Consider the following 20,122-nt stretch of genomic DNA (forward strand, 5'->3'; position numbering starts at 1 on the left):
CTCCTCTGGTGGCCGTCCAGGGCCCGGACGCACTTAGACGCGTAAATACGCGAGTCAGCGTGGCTTCCCCTCCTGTGCGGGGTCATGCCGCCAACTGCAGGGGCGTCTGAGCGGGGCAGACGCGGGCCTGCCTGGCGTATGAGCCTGCGTGTGTGCCCGGGTACACAGGCGTGGGTCTCCTGCACACGCTCACACACAGTTGTGACAGGATGGAGGAAACGGCGTGTTGACGTACTTGTGAGCGTTGGATGTTTCTGTCGTCATGTTTTCCTAGGGTGACACGTCGTCCGTACAGAGTGAGGATTATTTTGTGTACCACAGTCAGTGTGAGCTGTTGGCTGTCCCCCTGAGGCCTGGGCCAGTGTCCTGCGGGTGGCCCGACTTGCGCCACGGGGGTGTGGAATCCCCCGGGGACGTGGGCAGCAAGGTCACCACCAAGGCTCTGGCCTTGTCCTCGCTTGAGCCAGAATCGCGTGGAATCCTGACCGTGTTCCCAAGTGGGCCCAGCCCTCATGCTGTCCTGCCTCCAGCGCGCAGGCCCAGCCTGTGATGCGCAGTAGGGCCGGCGACCCCGCATGAGCCTTCCCTCGCCTGGTCTCCCCGTCCCGGTGGGCCCGAGCCCAAGGAGACCTCTCTCCGCCGTGTGACGGGCCACGTGGTGGTGACCCTCGGCCTCGCAGGAGCGGGTGGCTACGTGGGGCCTGTGGGCCCAGGGTTTCAGGGTTCAAAGGAGCTGGAAACAACCAACATTTACGCTAAATTTCCTGAATCTGTAACAGTGACTAACGTTTGTAAACAAGGTTCTGCATCAAGGAAAACCCACGGGTGAGGTTCAGCCCACGAGCCACGTGCGGGCGTGCGGACCACCCAGGGCGCCTCCACGCTGGCAGGCGGGCTGACGGTCAGGCGCCGACCACCCGCTCCCTGCACCAGGCTGGGCCAGGCCCCGACCCCTGACACGCGCTGGGCCGCAGCCAGCGTGAGAAAGTGCGTGCGGAGGGCACGACGGCAACGGTCATCTGCTCACGCGGGCGAAGGGGGCGGGTTGTGTGTGGGGCATCGGCAAAGGGCCAGCTGCAGAGCCCCTCCATCAGAGGCCCGTCACCGTCCGGGTCCCTCCAGCCCCACCCCACCCCTGCCAGCATGTCCTGACGCCTCCCTGCTCACGATGAGCAGCTGCCCCCGGGGTTCCCCGCGGTTGACTGAAACCCAGCGTTGTCCCTGGTGCACTCAGAAAGCGCCGGTCGGTGTCTGGTTAAACTGTTACTCCCGGTGAGGCCGATCGGCCCGGCAGTTGGGAGACGGACAGCTACATGGGGGACGGAAAGCGAGAGTCCCGGGGACCTCAGCCTGCCCCAGCGGGGGCCCAGAGCCTGGCGCTGAGGATTCGTGCGTCTGAACGTTTACTGAGGACGCGTCACGTCAGGCCCCGGGCCCACAGCACGGGTCCCGTGTGGCCCCCCTCTCCATCGCTGTCACACGATGTTCCCGGGGGTCTGTCCTGGGAGCAGATTCTGAGGCTGCGCCGTCCTGCCCTTGGGCGGGGACGGGCTCCACGCAGCCCAGGACTCGGCGTCAGAGTCCGGATCCCTCCAGTGTGCTTTGTGCGGGCGGCCACTCGCCATGTTGGTCAGGGAGTCTGATGCCTGGGGCTCTCTGAACCTTCCTCAAGGACCAGCTCTGCAGGGTCCCCTAAACCGCCACGCCCTCTGGTCGCTGCCGCGCAGTCTCTGCTGTTGCCGCCCACCGACACCAGCACGTGAGGATGTGTCCTGTGTCCTGAGGGGGAGTTGGTGCTTACTCGACAGAAAAGGCCGGCGAAGCTGGGAAAGAAATGCGGTCTTCACACACTCCAAAGAGAGCAATTTCCCTTTCCCAGGTCAGATGTGAATGTTACAGTCCTTTAAAAAATCATTTCCAAGATTAAATCACAGGAAGATACCTGCAAGAAGTGAGGAGATTACTTGTATTCTATTCCTGGGTCCAGGGAGCAAATCAACTGCAGAATATGTTTTGAAATTTCTTTTTTTAAATGAATGTGGTCAATGAAAATGCAGAGCTGTCAGCAGGACATAACCCTCCTATTGCAAGATGAAGAAAATCCCGTGATGATTCAGGCCCCGTGAAACAGGTCTGAAAGCGAAGAGCACCCTCGTGTAGGGTGAGGGGCTGATGGAACGGAAGATGCACTTCACACGATCTGCACACGCAGATTGCATCCGTCGGAGCATTTCGTGCAGAGAAGGAAGCGCTTCCTCCCTTTTGCTCTCATTGTCTGCAGCGGGGGCGGGGCAGGGGGGTCCTCGGGTGAATGCAGGTGCGCACGCAGCACCTCCTGCCTGAGGCCTGAGGCCCGACGGGGCCCGGGGGAGCGCGAGCCCTTTGCTGCCGGCTGCTTCTCTGGGGGAGGCCGGACGGGGCCCGGGGGAGCGCGAGCCCTTTGCTGCCGGCTGCTTCTCTGGGGGAGGCCGGACGGGGCCCGGGGGAGCGCGAGCCCTTTGCTGCCGGCTGCTTCTCTGGGGGGAGCCCTCGGTTCAGACGCCCCCAGATCCTGGCGGTCCCTTGCTGGTGCTCGTCCTGTGCCTGACACCCTACCCTGTGGGTCCCAGCCGTGGCTGGACGCCTGGGTGCCAGTGACTCGTCCGATGGACGCCCTCGGGGGTGGGCCTCCCTGGGTGGCTTCGGTGAGATGCCGTCCAGCCAGGGCAGAGGGTGCCCCTGCCCCTCCTGTGCTCTGACCTGCCTGGAAGTCGCGAGCCTCGTGGGGCTGGAGGGCAGGGCAGCGTGAGAAGCCGTCACCTGGGACTGCACGTGCCGCCTGGCACGAGCACGGAGCCCCTGGGAGAGGACCCGCCCGACGCGACAGGGTGCAGGCACGGAGGTGGAGGGAGGTCTCGGGCCTTGGGGCGTGCTTGGGGGGAGACAGCTCAGCCCCCACATGGCTCACCAGGGCGGCGGCCTTTTCTCCGAGGAGGCCAGTCCTGACCAAACCCGCTGCCTCAGAAACGAGTCTGCGCCCCGAGTCTCCACACCTGCCTTTGGTTTTGATTCCATGTTAGCAAAAGAGCCCAGTAGGAACCATGCACTTCAGCAGTGAGATGTTTTAATTGCATCTTAAAATAGAAATGCAATAAAGAACATAAAACCGAGACTAACCAAGTGTGTTTAAGGGAGCCCCCGGCACGGCCAGAGGCGGGCGGGCTGGTAAGCTGCCCACTCACGGAGCCAAGCCCTCAGAAGGGCACTGGGGACCTCGGCCCGCCTGGCTGGCCTGGACCCTTTGGCACATCCAGCCGTGCCATGCAGGGCGGGCGCTGCCAGGGTCTTGAAAACAAGGGGAGGGTGGGATCCTGTTGGGCTGATTTATCGTCCGTCAAAGAATCTCTGGGTTCTACCAGGAAGAGAGGGGAGACCACCTTCTTGTCGGGCTGGCTGTTCGGGGGTGTGGGCGGCTAGCGGGCAGCCGGGCCCTGGCCGCAGTGGAGAGGTCCCTGCACGGTCCTGATGGAGTGGCCAGGTCCACCCTTCCAGCCACCCTGCCACCTGGGGGCTCCTGGGAGCCTGCGTCTGCTCCAGGAGCAGTGACTGCAAGCCCAGAGCCATCCAAGCACCCCTGCAGACCTGAGCCCAGCCTCCAGCTTAGGGTCCAAACAAACTCATTCTGGCGCCCAAGTCAGCTTCCATACTGAGGGGAGGACAGAGGTGGCCACGGCCTTTTAACCCTCACACCCCGCGCCCTGCCCTCCAGGCTCGCGACTCTGCTCCCCTCTGCATGGCGAGCAGGGGAAGGCGGGGGGTCAGAGGTCTGCGGCTGCGGCGGTGGATGCCCAGTAAGGGTCTGAGGACTGGCCGAGGGGCCGTGTGGGCAAGGGAGCCCCGAGGAGGGGGGGCAGGGCTGCCCTGGGGCAGAGGCTGGGCACCCCATGGGTGCAGAGTCTCAGGATCCTTGTGGGGAAAGTCCACCTCTGGTTCCTGTCCTGCTTCGAGCACCAGTGTGCTTTAGCTCCAGAGTGGAGAGCAGAGCCAGGCCCTGAGCGGGGAAGGCTGGGGCTGGAATCCCGGACGAATCCGCCTCCAGCCTCCCGCGCTGGAGCCTCAGGGCCGCGGGGCCTCAGGGCCGCGGGGCCGCAGGACCGCAGCTACACGGAAGCCCAGGGCTCAGGCGGGAAGGGCTGAAATCTGTCGCCGCTTCCTCTTATTTTATTACCGGCGTGGCAGTTGCAGAGTTGAAATGGAGCTTAAAAAGCCTTTGTGAGTAATTAGTGTCAAAAACACAAGATCTACAAAGCCATAAACTCACAGCTTGGTGATGTTACCGAGTAGTAATTAAAAAGGAAAAAAGAAAATTCCGTTCCAAGATCAGATCTTCAGCCAAAGATGAAAAACAAGGCAGTGTGCACATGATCCGGTGCTGGGGGGCGAGGGACGGTTGGCACAGACTAGCGACACACGTGCGCAGGCTGAGGCCCCTGGACGTCACCGGGCGCACCTGCGGCCCCCAGCAGGGACGGCGGACCCGATGCGGACCGAGCAGGCTCCCGCAGACCGTCACCTGCCCGAAACGAGGGGGCCGCAGCGGGTGTGCCCGAGACCGCCGCTCCTGACTGCCAGGCCTGGGTCCCGCCGTCCGTGTACCCGTGTCCAGCAGTAGCAGCAAAGGGAGGCGACTTGGGTGAAAGAGGAGAGAACCCCACTCCCGCCCAAGCCGCTCCGTCGATGGAGGGAGACCCGTGGCTGCTGGGTCGTCGTATTGGACGTTTGTGCTGCAGGTGCTTGTGCAGCCCAGCGTGAAGACTGGAGAGCGTCGCCCAGGTGTCACGGTCGTGCAGAGGTGTCGGGGAGGCTCGAGCCGGGCTCGGGGGGCAGCACGGGTTCGTGGCTGGGAGAGGGGAGGCCACGTCCAGCAGCAGGACGGGAGGGGGGTGTCGGCGGAGGCCGGGCGGCGGGCGTCTCTGTGCCGCCCCTCCCTGCACTGCCACCCTGAAGTCACGGTCTCGGCCTCCAGTTTTGTTCTTCAAGGTTTGGGGAGCTCTGGGTTCTCGGCACTTCCGTATTGATTTTAGACCCAGCTTGTCAAGTCCTACGCTGGAAGCCTGCTGAGGTTTGACTAGGGCCGCACTGAAGCTGTAGATCACGTGGGGAGAGTTGCCTTCTTGACAATATCGAGTCTTCCAAGCTGTGAACAGTTTCCCTCTCCGTGCTGTCCTCTCGTTTCCAGGGCACAGGTGTCTCACGTCTTTTGTCCAGTTTATCCCTAAGTTTTTCATGTTTTTGATGCAATCATGAATTGTTTTTTTACTTTTAATTTCTTTTTGTTGCTAGCATATAAAAACAGTTCTTTTTTGTAAAATTGACCTTTTTTTTTTTTTTTTTTTTTTTTGGCGGTACGCGGGCCTCACTGTTGTGGCCTCTCCCGTTGCGGAGCACAGGCTCAGCGGCCATGGCTCACAGGCCCAGCCGATCCGCGGCATGTGGGATCCTCCCGGACCGGGGCACGAACCCGTGTTCCCTGCATCAGCAGGCGGACTCTCAACCACTGCGCCACCAGGGAAGCCCTGTAAAATTGACCTTTTATTTTGCAACCTTGCTGACCTCCCATATTAGTTCTAGTAGCTTTTTAATATATTCTATTGTATTTTCTACAGAGACAGTGATGTTATCTATAACAACAGTTGTGCTTCTACCTGTCCAAACTGGAGGGATTTGTTTCTTTTTCTTGCCTTATTTCCCTGGCTAGAACCTGCAGAACAGTGTTGAGTAGAAGTGGTGAGAGTGAACATTCTTGTCCCAAGTTCAACCTGAAGGGACTCATTCAGTCTGAAGCCACTGAGTGTGCTGTCACCTGTGGGCTGGTCAGAGACGTCCTTTATCAGGCTGAGGAAGTTCTGGTCTGATCCTCATCTGCTGAGGAATTTTTTGAGGTGTGCATGTTGGGTTTGGTCAAGTCCTTTCTCTGCATCTATTGAGGTATTGTGGGTTTTCTTCTTTACTTTGTTTATATGTTGAATTACTTTTTCTAATGGTAAACCAGCCTTGCATTCCTGGGACAGAACCCACTTGTATTACCTTTTCTGTATGTTATTGGACATGCGTTTGCTTACTGTTTTGTTTAGCATTTTTGCATGTCTACTCCTGGGGATTATTGGACTGTATTTGTTTTCCTTGTGCTGTTATTGTCTGATCGTGGCATCATGGTGATGCTTGGCTCATGGAATGGGTTGGAGAGCATTCCTCCTCTTCCATTTTCCTAAACGATTTATGTAGAGCTGGTATTTATTTATTCCTTAAACATTTGATAGAATTCACCAGGAAAGCCAGCCAGCCTTGGAGATTCCTCTGTGAGAAGGTTTTCACTGCAAACTCAATTCCTTTAATAGACGTAGGACTATTCAGGTTATCTCTTTCTTTTGTAGTGAACTTTGGTAGTTTTGGTGTCTTTCAAAGAATTTTTCCATTTTATTTAAGTTGTCAGGTTTATTGGCAAAAAGTTGTTCATAATGTTCCCTTACTATCCTTTTAACATCCATAGAATTCATAGTGCTGTCACCTCTCTCATTCATGATACTAGTAATTTGTGTCTTCTTTTATACCTGATTAATCTGACCAGTTTATCAATTTTATTAATCTCCTGGAAAAAATCCCTTTTGGTTTCATTTTTTTCTAATGCTTTTCTATTTCAGTGATTTCTGCTTTGATCTTTTATTTCCTTTCTTCTGCTTACTCTGGGTGTACTTTGCCCTTTTTATTTTAGTTTCTTATTTATGTATTTATTTGTTTAATTTTGGCCACGGCACGTGTCTTAGTTCCCTGACCGGGGATCGAACCCGTGCCCCCTGCAGCAGACGCACGGAGCCCTAACCACTGGGCCGCCTGGGAAGTCCTCAAGGTCGAAGCTGAAGTCTTCTTCTCTAATGTAGACACTTAGTGCTATACATTCTCCCCCAAGCTCTGTTTTACCAGCATTCCACAAATTCTGACATTTTATTTTTATCGTCATTCGGTTTAAAAGTGCGAATTTCCCTTTTGATTTTTTCCTTGACCCATAGGTTACTTAGAAGTATATTATTAAGTTTCCATATATTTTGAAAATTTCCAGATAGCTTTCTGTTATTACTTGATGATTTAATTTCATTGTGGTCAGAGAACATAGTTTGTGTGAAATAAATCCTTTTAAATTTACTGAAATTTGTTTTAAGGTCCAGAATGTGGTCTATCTAAATAAATATACTCGGAAATAATTTGTATTCTGGAGTATGCCGTAAATGTGAGGTCAGGTTTTTTTATAGTATCGTCAAATCTTCTATATCTTTGCTCGTTTTCTATCTTCCTTTTCTCTCAGTAGACAGAGAGGTGTTGAGATCTCTGACTATAATTACAGATTTGTCTATTCCTTCTTGCATTTCTGTTGGTCTTTATTTTGTGTGTAGATTAATCCCTTTGTTGTTCTGAAATGGCCTTTTTCCCTGATGATGTTCTTTGCTCTGAAATCTAAGTTGTTTGGCGTCAACATGGTCACCGCAGCATTTGGCTTCCATTAGTGTGGTTTATCTTTTTCATATTTTTACTTTTTGTTGTTGTTGTTTTGCGGTACGCGGGCCTCTCACTGTTGTGGCCTCTGCCGTTGTGGAGCACAGGCTCCGGATGCGCAGGCTCAGCGGCCATGGCTCACGGGCCCAGCCGCTCCGCGGCATGTGGGATCCTCCCGGACCGGGGCACGAACCCGTGTCCCCTGCATCGGCAGGCGGACTCTCAACCACTGCGCCACCAGGGAAGCCCCGTATTTTTTACTTTTTTATGAGCCTCATATAATTAAGCCTTGCAAGTCTTTCCAGTCTGACAGTCTCTCCCTTTTTACTGGTGTCTTTAGACCGTTTACATTTAAGGTGATTACTGCTCTGATTAGGTTTACGCCCACATCTCATTATTTGTTTTCAGTGGGTCCTATGCTTCGTTCCTCTTTTTCTGCCTTCTCCTGGATTAACTGAATAATTTGTACAAATTCATATATCTCCTTTTTTGCCTTGTTAACTGTAACTTTATCTTGGTGTTTTACAGATTGCTTTAGGACTTACAGTGTACATCTTACCACAGTCAACTTCAAGCGACATAATATCGCTGCACGTTGACTCTAAGAACCTTGGAGTTCTCGTGCTACACGCATAAACCTTCCAGTTGCCTCCTTCCTGCCTTATTCAACTCCTTGAAATACATTTTACTTATACACATGTTGTAAACCTCACAGTAAACTGCTACTGTTCTTGTTTAAATAGTCAATCACCTTTCAGAGATATTTAGAAGATACTTTAAGTTTTTTCGTGTACTTCATATGCAGCTTCCACTCCTTGTGCGTTGAAGGAATGAGGCGTTCTTCGTTCTTCCTGTGTACACGCGCATTTCCACCTTCATCTTCCTTCTCTGTGAAGGGCTTCCTTCAGCATTTCTTGTAGTGTCAGTCAGCTGGCAATAATAGGGTTTTTCCGGTCCCACGTGTCATTTTCACCGGGTGCGATTCTGGGTTGACTGGGTTTCGTTTGTTGTTTCTGTGCTTTACAGACACTGTCCCACGGCCACCTGGCTTCCCTGTTCCCCGTGAGGAATCTGCTTTCAGCCCCTCTTTGTTCTGTGGTCACGTGTCTGTTTTTCTCTGGCTGCTTTAAAAATGTTCATTATTGATTTTGGGTGGTTTCATTACCATGTACTTTGGTGTCATTTTCTTCATTTATTTTTCTGTGCTTGGGGTTCATTGAACTTGTTGGAGCTGCCAGTTTAGTTTTCATCCCATTCAAATGTTTTGGGCTGTTCTTTTTCCAAGTATTTTTTCTGTCCTCCTGTATTGGTCATCCATCACTGAATAACAGATTATCCCCAGACTGAGTCGCTCAGTTTCCAAAGGCCAGGAGTTGAGTGCACCTAGCCGGCCCCCTCCTCAGAGCCTCTCGCAGGCTGTGGTCACCTCACATCCCTACCAGGAGAGGATCAGCCCCTGAGTTCACTCACGTGGGTGTGGGCAGAGCTCAATTCGTTCCTCGTCATGCGGACGGGTCATGGCTTCTCTGGTTTGTGCTTCATCAGAGGCAAGAAGCAGAGAGTGAGAGCAGGGCAGTCACCGTCCACCGTGACACCACCTCCCAAGTGACGCCCCATCATTTGTGCCGTATTTTTTACTCAGAGTCCATCAAACTCGAGGATAGCGGGTTGCGCGGGACGCCAGTGCCAGGAGGCAGGGTCACTGGGGGCCGTCTCGGAAGCCGCCTGCACGCGCATCTCGGCCTCTCCAGGGGCTCAGGTGCACGTGTGGCGTGTCCCTCGAGGGCCCCAAGGCTCGCTCTCGCGTGTGTGGTTCTTTCTCTTTCATTCTTTTCTCCTCTCTCTTTCATTGAACGGTTTCTGTTTCTGTTTTCAGGTTCACTAAACTTTTTTCCCCAACCTCCGATCTGCCATTAATCCCACCCAGGACACTTTTCATCTCATACGCTGTCGTCTTCACCTTTAGAAGTTCAGTTTAGTTTTTTCTGTATCTTTTACATCTTCAACTTTCTGAACACCTGGAATAAAGTTGTAACAGCTGAGTTAACGTCATCTGCTGGTTCCAGCATCAGTATCAGGTCTGGATCCATTTCAGTCGATTGCTTTTTCTCTTCCCTGGGAATCGTATTCCCCTGGCGTTTGCACGCTCATCATCGTTGATGGGCGCCAGGCGCGGTGAATTTCTTCCCGTTGGGGGCTGGGTGTTTTTGTCTTCCTGTGACAGCTCCCAGACTTTGTTCAGGGGTGTTACTTACTTGGAAGCAGATTCTTTCAGTCTCAGTTTAAGAGTTGTGAGCCAGGGACTTCCCCGGCGGTCCCGTGGTTAAGACTGCGTTTCCACTGCAGGGGGCGCAACTTTGATCCCCGATTGGGGAACTAAGATCCCACATGCCGCCAAGTGTGGCAAAAAAAAAAAAAAAATTGTGAGCAGGACCAGAGCAGGATGTAGTTGAGGGTGACTGTGCTCGTGTGGAGGGGAGACCCTCCTGTGCCCTGTGACGGGGGGTTCTCTGGGGTGGCTGCTGAGGGCGGGCGCTGCTCCAGCCGTGTGAGCTTCTCCTGCGGGAGTGGTGTTTGCTCTGATCCCCGTGGTCTCAGGTGGTTTCTTCCTTGTGTGCTGACCAGTACCCTGCTGAGTGCTTGGGCATCCTCTGCTCAGTGCTTCCTCCAGGCGTGGCTCTCCTGTCAGGCACTCTGTCCTGCACCCTCTGGCCAGCTGGGTCTCCCCAGACTCTCAGCTCAGAGAGTCCACCGGCTCTGCCTGGGCCTCTCCCTCACTGTGCCCAGAAAGTCTCTTGAGGGGTGAATGGGGCCGTCACAGGGCTTGCTTCCTGTCTCCCGGGACCGTGCCCCTCATTCCCACGTGTCCCAGGACTTGAAAGCACTGTTGCGTGTTTGTGTCTCATTTTTCCGGTTGTTTCAGGCAGGTGCCTGCCGAGCGTTTTGACAGGTGTTATCATCTGAGCCCGCCAGCAGCCCTCTGGGGTGGGAACACAGGCACGCGTCCCCCTTAAATTGAGAAAAGTCCAGCTCAGAGAGGTGAAGTGATGTGGCCAGTCACACAGCAGACAGGAGAGCAGCCGGCGGTGAGCCCAGCTTCTGACTCCGTCGCTGCCGGTCCTGCAGCCACATCGCTCTTCACATGATTCCGCGGCCCCCGTGGGCTCCACAAAATTACTCCGAGGCTGTGTGACTTGTCTCGATGGGGAGCGAGGAGGGGCAGGCTTCCTGGATGAGGGCTGGAGGGGACACGTGGCCCAGCCCACTTGACGGAGGAGGCGGGGGCCCAGGGGGGCGGCGGTCCCAGGGTCGGGGGAGCCGGGCCTTTGGGTCCTCTCTGGCCCCTGCCCCCGAGAACGTGGGAAGGAGGCGGTTGGCTCTGTGGTGCCCACCCCCACTCGCACCTCCCCTGTCCACGGGCCTCTGCCCCCAGGAACCTCCTGGAAGGAGGCCTCAGGCGCCCACCTGTGAGGGGCAGCGTTCCTGGAAGTGACCGCTCGGGGCCTCGATGCCCCGTGTGTGCCCTCCCCCCTCGTGAGGCTGCAGGAACAGCTGCGTGTGGATCTAAAACGGAGCCTCTAGGAAGATGGAGGGCTGTATAAATAGAAGAATAATAATAATAATAATTGTGGGTTTGAGACGGATCTGCAACTGTTGGGGTGCCCAGCCTTGCCCCCCACAATCACTCTTGGGAAAGGTCACCCCTAGCTGGGGACGGTGAATTCCAGTAGCACTGGTATAATTAGAACATGCAGTATTTAGATGCTTTTTCAGTACAATTAAGCGGGATAATTGGGTGAGCTATTTCGCTGGACATGCTTTTTTGCCAGCTTCCGTTCCCTGGAACTTCGTGCCGGGACAGCGCTCTCAGCTTCTGGCCAAGTTGTCCTGACCCACTTGCCACCGTGTCCCTTGCTTGTTCGCACGCATCAGCGTCTGCCTGGGCCTCCCAGGGCCGCCTGCCCTGGGCTCCGGGGACCCAGAGCGCAGCGGCCGCCCCCAGTCGCCCCTGGTCTGGGAGCCACGCCTGGCCGGCCTCGCGGGGGTACGGAGACATCTGCTCTTGGAGTGGGAGGCTGACCAGGCTTTGGGGGTGACAGGGATGCGGCGGCAGCGGGCCCACAGCGGCTGGGACAGGGGCCCCAAGGCACCAGGCGGGGAGAGAGCAGCCCGAGTGGGCCGGGAGAGCTCGTCCTCGTGGCCGGCGAGAAGGGCTCCACGGGGCCGGACTCTCAGGGAGCCAGGGGGGCTGTGCGCGCATCTCTCCGAGAAACACAGGTGGGCAGGCGGCGCAGAGACTTCCGCAGCATCCGCAGGCCGCCGGCCACCACGCTGGGTGTCACCTGCAGCCCAGGACATGGGGGGCGGGCGGGGGCACCCCCGGAGGTGCCCTCCCACGGGCAGGGAGGATCTGGGGAGGAAGCCAGCCAGGTGTCCACCCCCAATCCCCGCGAAGCTCACCCCAGCCCTGGAGGCCGACGGGTGGTGACGGCACCGTGGCAGGGCGTCCCACGAGCCCCGGTCCCAGACACCGTGTGTCCCCACCGCGGGCCCCGCTCGGGCGCCGGCCTGGGAGCTGGTGAAGCCACACGTCGGCACGTGCCTGTAGCAGGGACGCCGTGTGTATTTGCCCATTCTCAAAGCTGTCAGGCCTTGTGGGTATAATTTAGATACTGTTTTTACTGATTACAAGCATGTGCAGTCATAGTGAAACCCCGGAGAATTCAGAAAACCGTAACGAACCACCTTTCATCTCAGCCCCGTGAGCTCCCCAAGCCGCGCTCCTGTTCCGATGCCCCGGAGGGCGGCTGTGCTGTGCGGGGGACGGCGGGCGCCCGAGGGGCACCCCCAGTGCCGGCTCCAGGGCGTTCTCGAGCGCAGAAATTTCAAGAGGACGCTGGCCGGCCGGGGCAAGCTGCCCTCCCCAGATCAGCCCGTGAGCGCGCGAAAGCACTTGGGACGTGTTAGATTCCCGGCTTGAGAAGCCCTGACTCTGTTCTGAAGACGGGGGTGCTTTGATTTCCTCGTGGCTAATCCAGGCAGGATCCTCACCCTCTCCAGGCAGAGAGCAGTCAGTGTCTGCTGCGTCCGGTCACCTCGGAGGGCAGGCAGCGGGCTGGGCCTGAGGCCGGGCCACGCCCTGGCCTGGGCTGACCTGGTCGCACGTGTCCCTCAAGCCGGGCACTTTTATTACGCGCCTGACCCCTCCCGTCCAGCACGGTCAGCACATCTTACTGGGCAGTTTGCTTTTTTAAAAACTGCGCTCTGGTTTTAAGTGAACAGCTCCTAATTAGAGTGCCGTACAAGGTACCTGGGGACCAGGTAGCGTTGAACGCAGGCTGATGGGCACGTCCTGGGAACACGGCAGGTCCGCAGAACCGGGACCCGGCCCCGGGCACGTCAGGGGAGCAGCCGGGAGCCGTGGGGGGTTGCCTGGACGTGGGTCGAGATGAGAGAGAAGCACTGAGCCCTGCTTCTGGGTCTTGAGGGCGGCCGGGTGCCCAGAACTGCCCGGCAGCGGGGTGAGCACCGGGCGATGCCCGCGGGCAGACAGGGCGTCCCAGACAGCTCCCTGTTGGTCAGGGTTGAGCCAGGCCAGCTCGTCGGGAGTGGCAGCCCCGGTGCAGACACCGCGAGGCGCGTCTGACCCACATGCAGAGCCTGCAGGGGCCTGGGGAGGCGCCCAGAGGACCCCCAGTTTAAGTCGGAGTGGAAGGCCGCCTCTCGGGGGAGCAGGGGGTGAGGGAGGGCCAGGTTGGGCGGAGGAGGACGGGCCGGGGTTGCCCCTAACCACTGCACAGCCAGGAGACTCGGCTGCCCTTTCGGGCCCCGGACTCCCTCCACCCGCTAACCCGCCACCCAGCCTGTGCTGAGCCGACAGCTGACAACCGGCCCCTCTGACATTTAGGGAAAAATACTCAGAATCAAGAGCAGAAGGCAGAAATTAAAGGATTTTCTTGGTAAAGGTCAGAGTGGTTTCTCTTATTTTTGTTTGAAAATGGTCTGTGTTGAACCACTATGACAAGGCTAAACGTGTTAACGGGCAACGGCGCAGGGCCGGCCGCCCGCGGGGGGGCCGGGGCCGAGTGAGACGGCACACAGCCAGGATGGCCGCAGCACCGGGAGCTCCAGGGCCGCTCGGAAGGGTCGTGGGTCGGAGGGCAGGGGCAGGCTGATGCAGGGCTGGAGCCAGCTCCTTCCCTGGGGTCCCGGAGGGCCCCCCTCCGTGGCACATCCAGGCCTGCCCCTTGTCAGGCCTCCTCCTGCCTGCTGGGCCCGCCGGGGGGTCACCCTCGGGCTGCTGGGCAGAAGGGGGCCTTTCGTTGCAGACGGCCCTGCTGAGGTGTGATCCCCACCTGACGCTGGAGGGTTTTCATCCGCCACAGAGAAGGCCCGTGCCCACCGGCAGTCGCTCCCCTTCTCCCTCCCCGACCCCCGTCCCAGCCCCCGTCTGGGCGGCTTTGCCTGCTGTGGCGCTCGCCAGGGCGAGTGGAGTCACACCGACGGGGTCTGGCCTGGCGTGTGCTCTCGAGGGTCGTCCGTGGTGTCGTGTGTACAGAGCATCGCTCCTCCCGTGGCTGCACTGCACTTACCTGCTCGCCTGTCGGTGGCTGTTTCTGCGTTTTGACTTAACGTTGAATGTTGCTGCCGTGAACGTTCCCGTGCCAGTTCCTGTGTGGATGTGTGTTCACTTCTCCTGGGCACGTACCCAGGAGTGGAATTGCCGGGTCACGTGGCTCACTCGTGAGGAGCCGCCAGACTGTTTGCGCAGCGCCCGCCGTGCCCGCTTCCTACTTCCCCACGTCCTTCGCAGCACCGTGTCGCCTGGGTCACCGCTGTCCTCACGGCCTGAGGCGGGTCTCACCGTGGGCTCCACTTGCGCTTCCCTGAAGACAGGAGGTGGTGGCACCGTTCGTCTGTATCCTTGGGGAAATTGTCTGTATCCTTGGGGAAATCGTCTGTATCCTTGGGGAAAAGGCCCATTCGGATTGCTCGCCCGCTTATTAACCGGGTCATTTGTCTTCCTCCTGCTGAGTTGTCAGCTGCCGGTGGGCCCTGCACACGAGTCGTTTCTCAGACGCGTGTCTTGGCGGGGGCCGTTTCTCAGGGTGTCCGTGGGCCGGGAGGAGCGTGTCCACCTTCCCCCGAGCCTGGGCTGCCGCGTGGGTGGGCCGCAGGCGGTGCTGCTCCACTTCCTGGTGGCCGTTAACAGGAATCTTGGTGCAGCGGGTGCCCGCCAAGGCGGAGCCAGGGTTCCGGCTGGCAGGCGAGTTTGGGGGTCGGCGGGAAGAAGCCTTTACTAGTCGGCTGCCTGGGAAGGAGGGGGCTCTCCCATGGGGCGTGTGCGTGTCACCGGGTGTGTCCCTTCCAGCCTGGGATTCCCCAAGTGGAGCGGTGGCCTTCATCAGGGGTGGAGCTGACTGGGCCGGATGGGCAGGGCGGGCAGGTGGTCGTTCCGCAAGTGGGGGGCTGGCCCACGGTGGCCGCCACCCTGCTCGCCTCCTGACTGCCCTGAGCTGCCCCGTCAGCACCACTGCCTTGCTGGACAGGGTCGCAGGCCACAGGCTTCTGTCTGGTGTACGACGGCCTCTCCCCAGGCCTGCGCCCCCAGCAGGCCCACCCCGGGGGTCCTAACTCACCTGGGATGGGCTTGCTGGCAGGTGAGGCCCACGTCGGGGCACCATCTAGGGTCTGAGAGCTGCCGCAGGCCTGCCCGAGGAAGGGAGGGGGCTTCCCCGTGAGCCCTGCCCAAGTGTTTGGGCACCTTCGGGCCTCTGTCCACCCCCCAGCTGCCCTGCACCCCCGGGAGCACCTGCCCTGGGCTCGGCCCTGCTCACACCTGCCTTGTGACCCAGGCCAGCCCTGAGCCATCTGGGCCTCGGTCTCCCCACTTGCACGTGAGGGCTTGACCAGCTAGCTTGGGGGTCCCCCCGTTGGCACACACGGTGTTTAAAGGCTGGTCTTCCGAATCACTGGGGGCAGGCCCGCCTTCCTTCGTGGCACCTCCCCAGTCACAGGTGGCGCGTGTGCGTAAAGAGGTAGTGAAAGGAATTGGCTTCTCTCGGGTTCTCCGGGACTGCCTGGCCCCCACCTGCCGCCCTTCAGCCAGCCCCACCCAGTGGGCTAGCCCCAGCGGTTCCCTCAGCTGGGAGCCCCTCCGTTCCACGCCCGAGGCCTCACAGCCAGAAGGGGCTGGACTTGAACTCGTATTAGCGGACTCCAGAGGCAGCCCCGCCGCCATGACAGAGAGCCCTGCCGTGCAGCAGCGCCCGAGGGCAGTGGGTGAGAGGCCCTGACACAGCGGCCCCTCGGCCGTCGCCCTGGCACACGGGGCAGCGTGAGACCCGCCTCGGAGAGCCTGCAGCCTCGGGGCTGTCACAGGGCCCTCACGCCCGGCACGGAGCGTCCTCACAAGGGCTCGGGTCTGAGGGTGGACAGACCCGGAGGAGCTGGTGAGCTGGCGTGCACACCCCCGTCCTGGCTTCTAGGTTCCAGAAGCGTGGGTGAGACCCACCACCCAGGAGGCCCGAGAAACAGCCTCGCCTGGGGGGATGTGCCTGGACTTGGGCAGATGGCCCGTCCGCGTCTGGAGCCTGGGGCGACGGGGGATTGAGTGGGGCGACCCGCCCAGGGCCCACCTGCTAACGGCATCTCCTGTGTCTCCCGCCCACCCTGCAGGCCGCGGGACCCTCGGGCACGAAGATGCAACTGCTGGAGACGGAGTTCTCTCGGACGGTGCAGGAGCTCATCGAGCTGCACCTGCTGCGGCAGGACAGCATCCCCGCCTTCCTCAGCGCCCTCACCCTTGACCTCTTCAGCCGCCAGACCGTGGCCTAGCCTGCGGCCCCCCGCCCCGGCTGTGCCCCCAACTTCCGAAGGCTTACGAGGCAGCCGGCGGGAGCCCGCTCAGGCCTGGCCCCCCGCCCCGCGCCGGCCGTGCCCCCAACTTCCGAAGGCGGAAGAGGCAGCCGGCGGGAGCCCGCTCAGGCCTGTCCCTTGGGGTCCCAGCCCCACCAGGCCAGCTACCCCATCCACAGGGCCCGGCCTCCTGCCCAGACGGCCGTGAGCGTCAGGGCCTGATGGGGACTCCTGCGTGCCCCCCAGCCACCTGTGCACAGCTCTGGCCGGCAGGGTTAAGCAGCTCAGGGGTGCCCCTCCCCGACCCCTGGGCTCACGGCCACTCTGCAGGGACAGGCCACCACTTCGTCACCCTCCGTCCTGGAGAGCAGGTAGGAGGCAGCGGTGGGGGACCTCGGGCAGGGCTCTGGACTGGCTTCCTGTCCCCTCCCCCAGGCGCCCCTACCGCACCGTGCTCAAGCCTGGCCGTGCCTGGACCTGGTGGGTGAAGCTGGGCTGCCGGCAAAGTTCCCGGCGCTTGTGAAATAAAGGCTCCCCTCAGCCCCCACCTGGCTCACTGTGTGTGTGTCTGAGCCCCTGGGCTGACGGGCTCCCTCCACGCACACAGCTCGGCACCCCTGCTGTCCTGACATCCCCGCCCTGTGTGCCTGTTGGAGGAGCGGCGGTGGGTGCCCCTGGAGCCCGGCAGAGGTGGGTGGGAGCGGCCTCGGGCATAGCCTCACCTACGGTGCTGCCCCACGGCAGGGCTCCGGGCCACGGTCAGGGGAGGTGGGTGGGGAGGGCCAGCATTGGGTCCCTCTGCAGAGCCCAGAGCCCAGGGAGGTGTGGCCTGTGCGTCTGGGGCTGCCCCGACCCCGTGCCTTTCACACCCCACCCCCATCACAGTCACTCTGGAGCTCAGTCTGTGAATGGGTTCCCAGACAGACAAGGCCCAGCCAGGCCCAGGGTCACAGCAAGGTCAGCACAGGCCCGGAACCCAGAGCCCCCCGGCTGGTTTGACGGCCAACACGGCCCTGGAGGAAAGTGCTGTTCCCACTTCACAGACGAGAAGACTGAGGCTCGGCGTGCAGACTGGCTTCCCGGGGCCCAGGCTGCTCGGAACCGGACTCTGGTCCGGCTGGGGGCGTCCTGCTCTCCTCACCCCCTCAGACGCTCTGGGCGCCCTCAGCGCCATCTCGCAGGGGAGGAGCGAGGCTCCATGTCTCTCTGTCGTCACGAATCGGGGGGAAGGCAGCGACGCTCGCGCAGAACTCTGCCGAGCCAGGCGGAGGTCCCGGGGGTCCTGCGCTTAATGAAGACCCCCCAGTTGGGGGTTTTCCAGCAGACGTCAGAGGGCACCTTCCTTCACCCCTCATTCCACCAGCACAGAGTGAAGTCGCGTCTCGGGCTCTGAGCCCCTCCCTGCGAGGCTGGTGGGGAGGGGCCTCGTCCGTCTCCCTCCCTCTGTCGGGACCCCCAGACCCGCAGTGGCGCTTCCCTGCTGCTCTGTGGAAGAAAAGGTCCCACAGATGATGTTGGGCCCCAGCCTGGGAGTGGGGGACCAGGCCCTTGTCTCGACTCTGCCCCCGTCCCCGGCGCCGCGGAGGGCTGGGGCTGGGCCCCCGTATGGCGGAGGCTGTGTCCCCGTCACCCCAGGCCTGGCCCCGGCCTGCCTCCCGTGTGAAATCGCTGAATTCAGAGGCCAGTGATAAAAGGCTCAGGTGAGAACTTGACGCAAAATCATTAGCCCACACGAATGCACTGCGAGGCCCTTGTGTGCGCCCGGCATGCAGACGGCACCTGCTAGAGGGCGGCTCCCAGACGGGGCAGACGTGGCCAGTCCCCGCTCAGGGCAGGCGGGAGCGGCCGGCTGCTGGTGGGGTCACCCTGGCCAGAAGGCCAGGCCAGAAGCTCGTGACCTCTGCCCAGGGGTCAGCACAGGGCCCACGAGGGGGTGCGCGGGCCGGGCAGGTACCCCCGAGCGTGGTGGTCTCGGTTGCAAGGCCAGAACTGAACCCCAGGATCCCCAGCGGGAGAGGCGCGTGCCGGAGGGTTGGGGGCGGAGGGCTTGCGCTCGTGCCACGGCCCTGACTCCCGCGGGTGACGCGTGGCCCCAAGGCCAGGTCAGCCCTCCCCACGGCCCCTCTCGTGCCATGGGTCCCTCAGGGCCACACGCCCCCAGCCTCGTGTCACCTCCTGAGACTTAATCCCTGCCCGGGTCCTGCAGTAGCGGCGCTGGGCCCCCGCCCAGCACCCGGCCCCGTGTCTGTGGGAGGACAGGGTGGGCGGCTGGCAGCCAAGCCTCCCCAGGCCCAGCCTCCCGTGAGCACCCGGACCTGGTCTCACCCCCTGCCCTGGGCTCCTCACACCTCCTTCCTCGGCAGGGGGGTCCCTGAGGCCGCTTCCAGGTGGAAAGCCCACCCCCCGGCCCGGACCACCCACCCAGCCCCAGGCTGACAGCGCTTGCGCCGAATTTCAGGATTTCCCTCCCGGAAGAGGGGCAAGAGGCGCCGTCCCCTCACCCCCGGGGCCGCGTCTAGGTGGGATGGGGCGCAGCGGCCCCCTAGCATCCTCCCAGGTCCGCTCAGTCACATGCCGCTGAGGTTGCCAGCTGCCCGCCCCGCCGCCTGCGGGGGCTCTGGGTGCACTCGGGTGGGGAGCCAGGCCCCGGAAGGTTCTGGTTCTGGCGGAGACCCCACCGCCGCCAGCTCGTCAGTGGGCACCAGCGCTACGTGGTTGTTAAGCCGCTAATGACTAATTTTAAGGGATTAGTGCTACGGCGATAAACCTTAATTGCCAGGATGGAGTGGGATTTGGCGTGTGACAGCCTCCTTCCGGCGTCCCCAAGGCTCCCAGGGAGGACAGCGCCGCCTGCCGGGGCCCCCGTGGGACCCCCGCCTCCCCCAGGGCCCGGCCCGCCTCTGCCTCCGGAGGCGCCGGCTCAAGGATGTGAGCTATTCATCGTCTCTCTCCCCTCCCTGTGCGCCTGGTTCGTGTTCTGGAAATGAGTAAACCTCCAGGCTTTCTTTAGCTCCTCATGACTCAGGTGTGGACCACGACCCGCGGTGTCACCCAGGAGCCGCCTAGCAATGCCGGGCCCCACTGGGTCGGAATCTGCACTTGACGTGACCCCACGCGGGTCACGAGCCCCCTTCCAGTCTGCGAGGCTCCCCACCCCCCCGCCCCCGATTGAAACACCCCAGCTTACAGAGCTCCTTCCCATCCCGCAAGTTGCGTCTTGTCCGAGAGGAGGCCGGGGTTCGGAAAGGGCAGGACCTGCCTCAGGCCGCAGGCAAGTCCGTCAGGCCCGGACCTCCTGGCCGGGGTCAGCAGCCCTCACGACCCAGCTTCTGGGTCAGACCTGCCTGTTCTCCTCGTGGTTCAATGTCGCCAGGATGCCAGGACCAAGGAAGGGGCCGGGCCTCTGTCCCCAGGCAGCCTCGGAGGGGCGACTCGGAGGTCCAGGGCGTGGAGTCTAGGGCAGGACAGGAAAGGGTGTGTGGTGTGCGTGTGTGTACACACGTGTGGGCACAGTGAGGAGCGGTGGCTTTACCAAACTGCTTAAATTCCTGCTTCGGCCAAGAGGGGCAGGGCCTCGCCCACAGTCACACAGCACAGGGGGCAACGATGGCGCGCGTTCTGGTGCCTGTCTCGTGGTTTCCATTTTCTTCTCATTCGTCTCTGTTTCTTCAACTGCACAATTTTGATGCACTTTCAGTGTAAAAGGAAAAACCCTCAGCAGCAGAAATGTCAAGTG

The 20,122-nt window shown here is 60.2% G+C and overlaps 1 protein-coding gene across 5 annotated transcripts in view; it reads left to right on the forward strand.

Annotated features, from left to right (window-relative positions):
* The window catches only part of MAD1L1 (mitotic arrest deficient 1 like 1), a 315,793-nt gene extending 299,282 nt beyond the window's left edge, over positions 1-16,511 (forward strand). For all 5 annotated transcript variants that reach the window (XM_060032547.1, XM_060032548.1, XM_060032550.1 and 2 more), the window contains one exon: positions 16,207-16,511. In XM_060032547.1, coding sequence (XP_059888530.1) covers positions 16,207-16,365 — 159 coding nt within the window. In that variant the 3' untranslated portion in view covers positions 16,366-16,511. The remainder of the gene's footprint in view (positions 1-16,206) is intronic.
* Positions 16,512-20,122: the final 3,611 nt, after the last annotated feature.

This window comes from Delphinus delphis, chromosome 15, assembly GCF_949987515.2.
Source record: "Delphinus delphis chromosome 15, mDelDel1.2, whole genome shotgun sequence".
NCBI classification, from domain to species: Eukaryota; Metazoa; Chordata; class Mammalia; order Artiodactyla; family Delphinidae; genus Delphinus; species Delphinus delphis.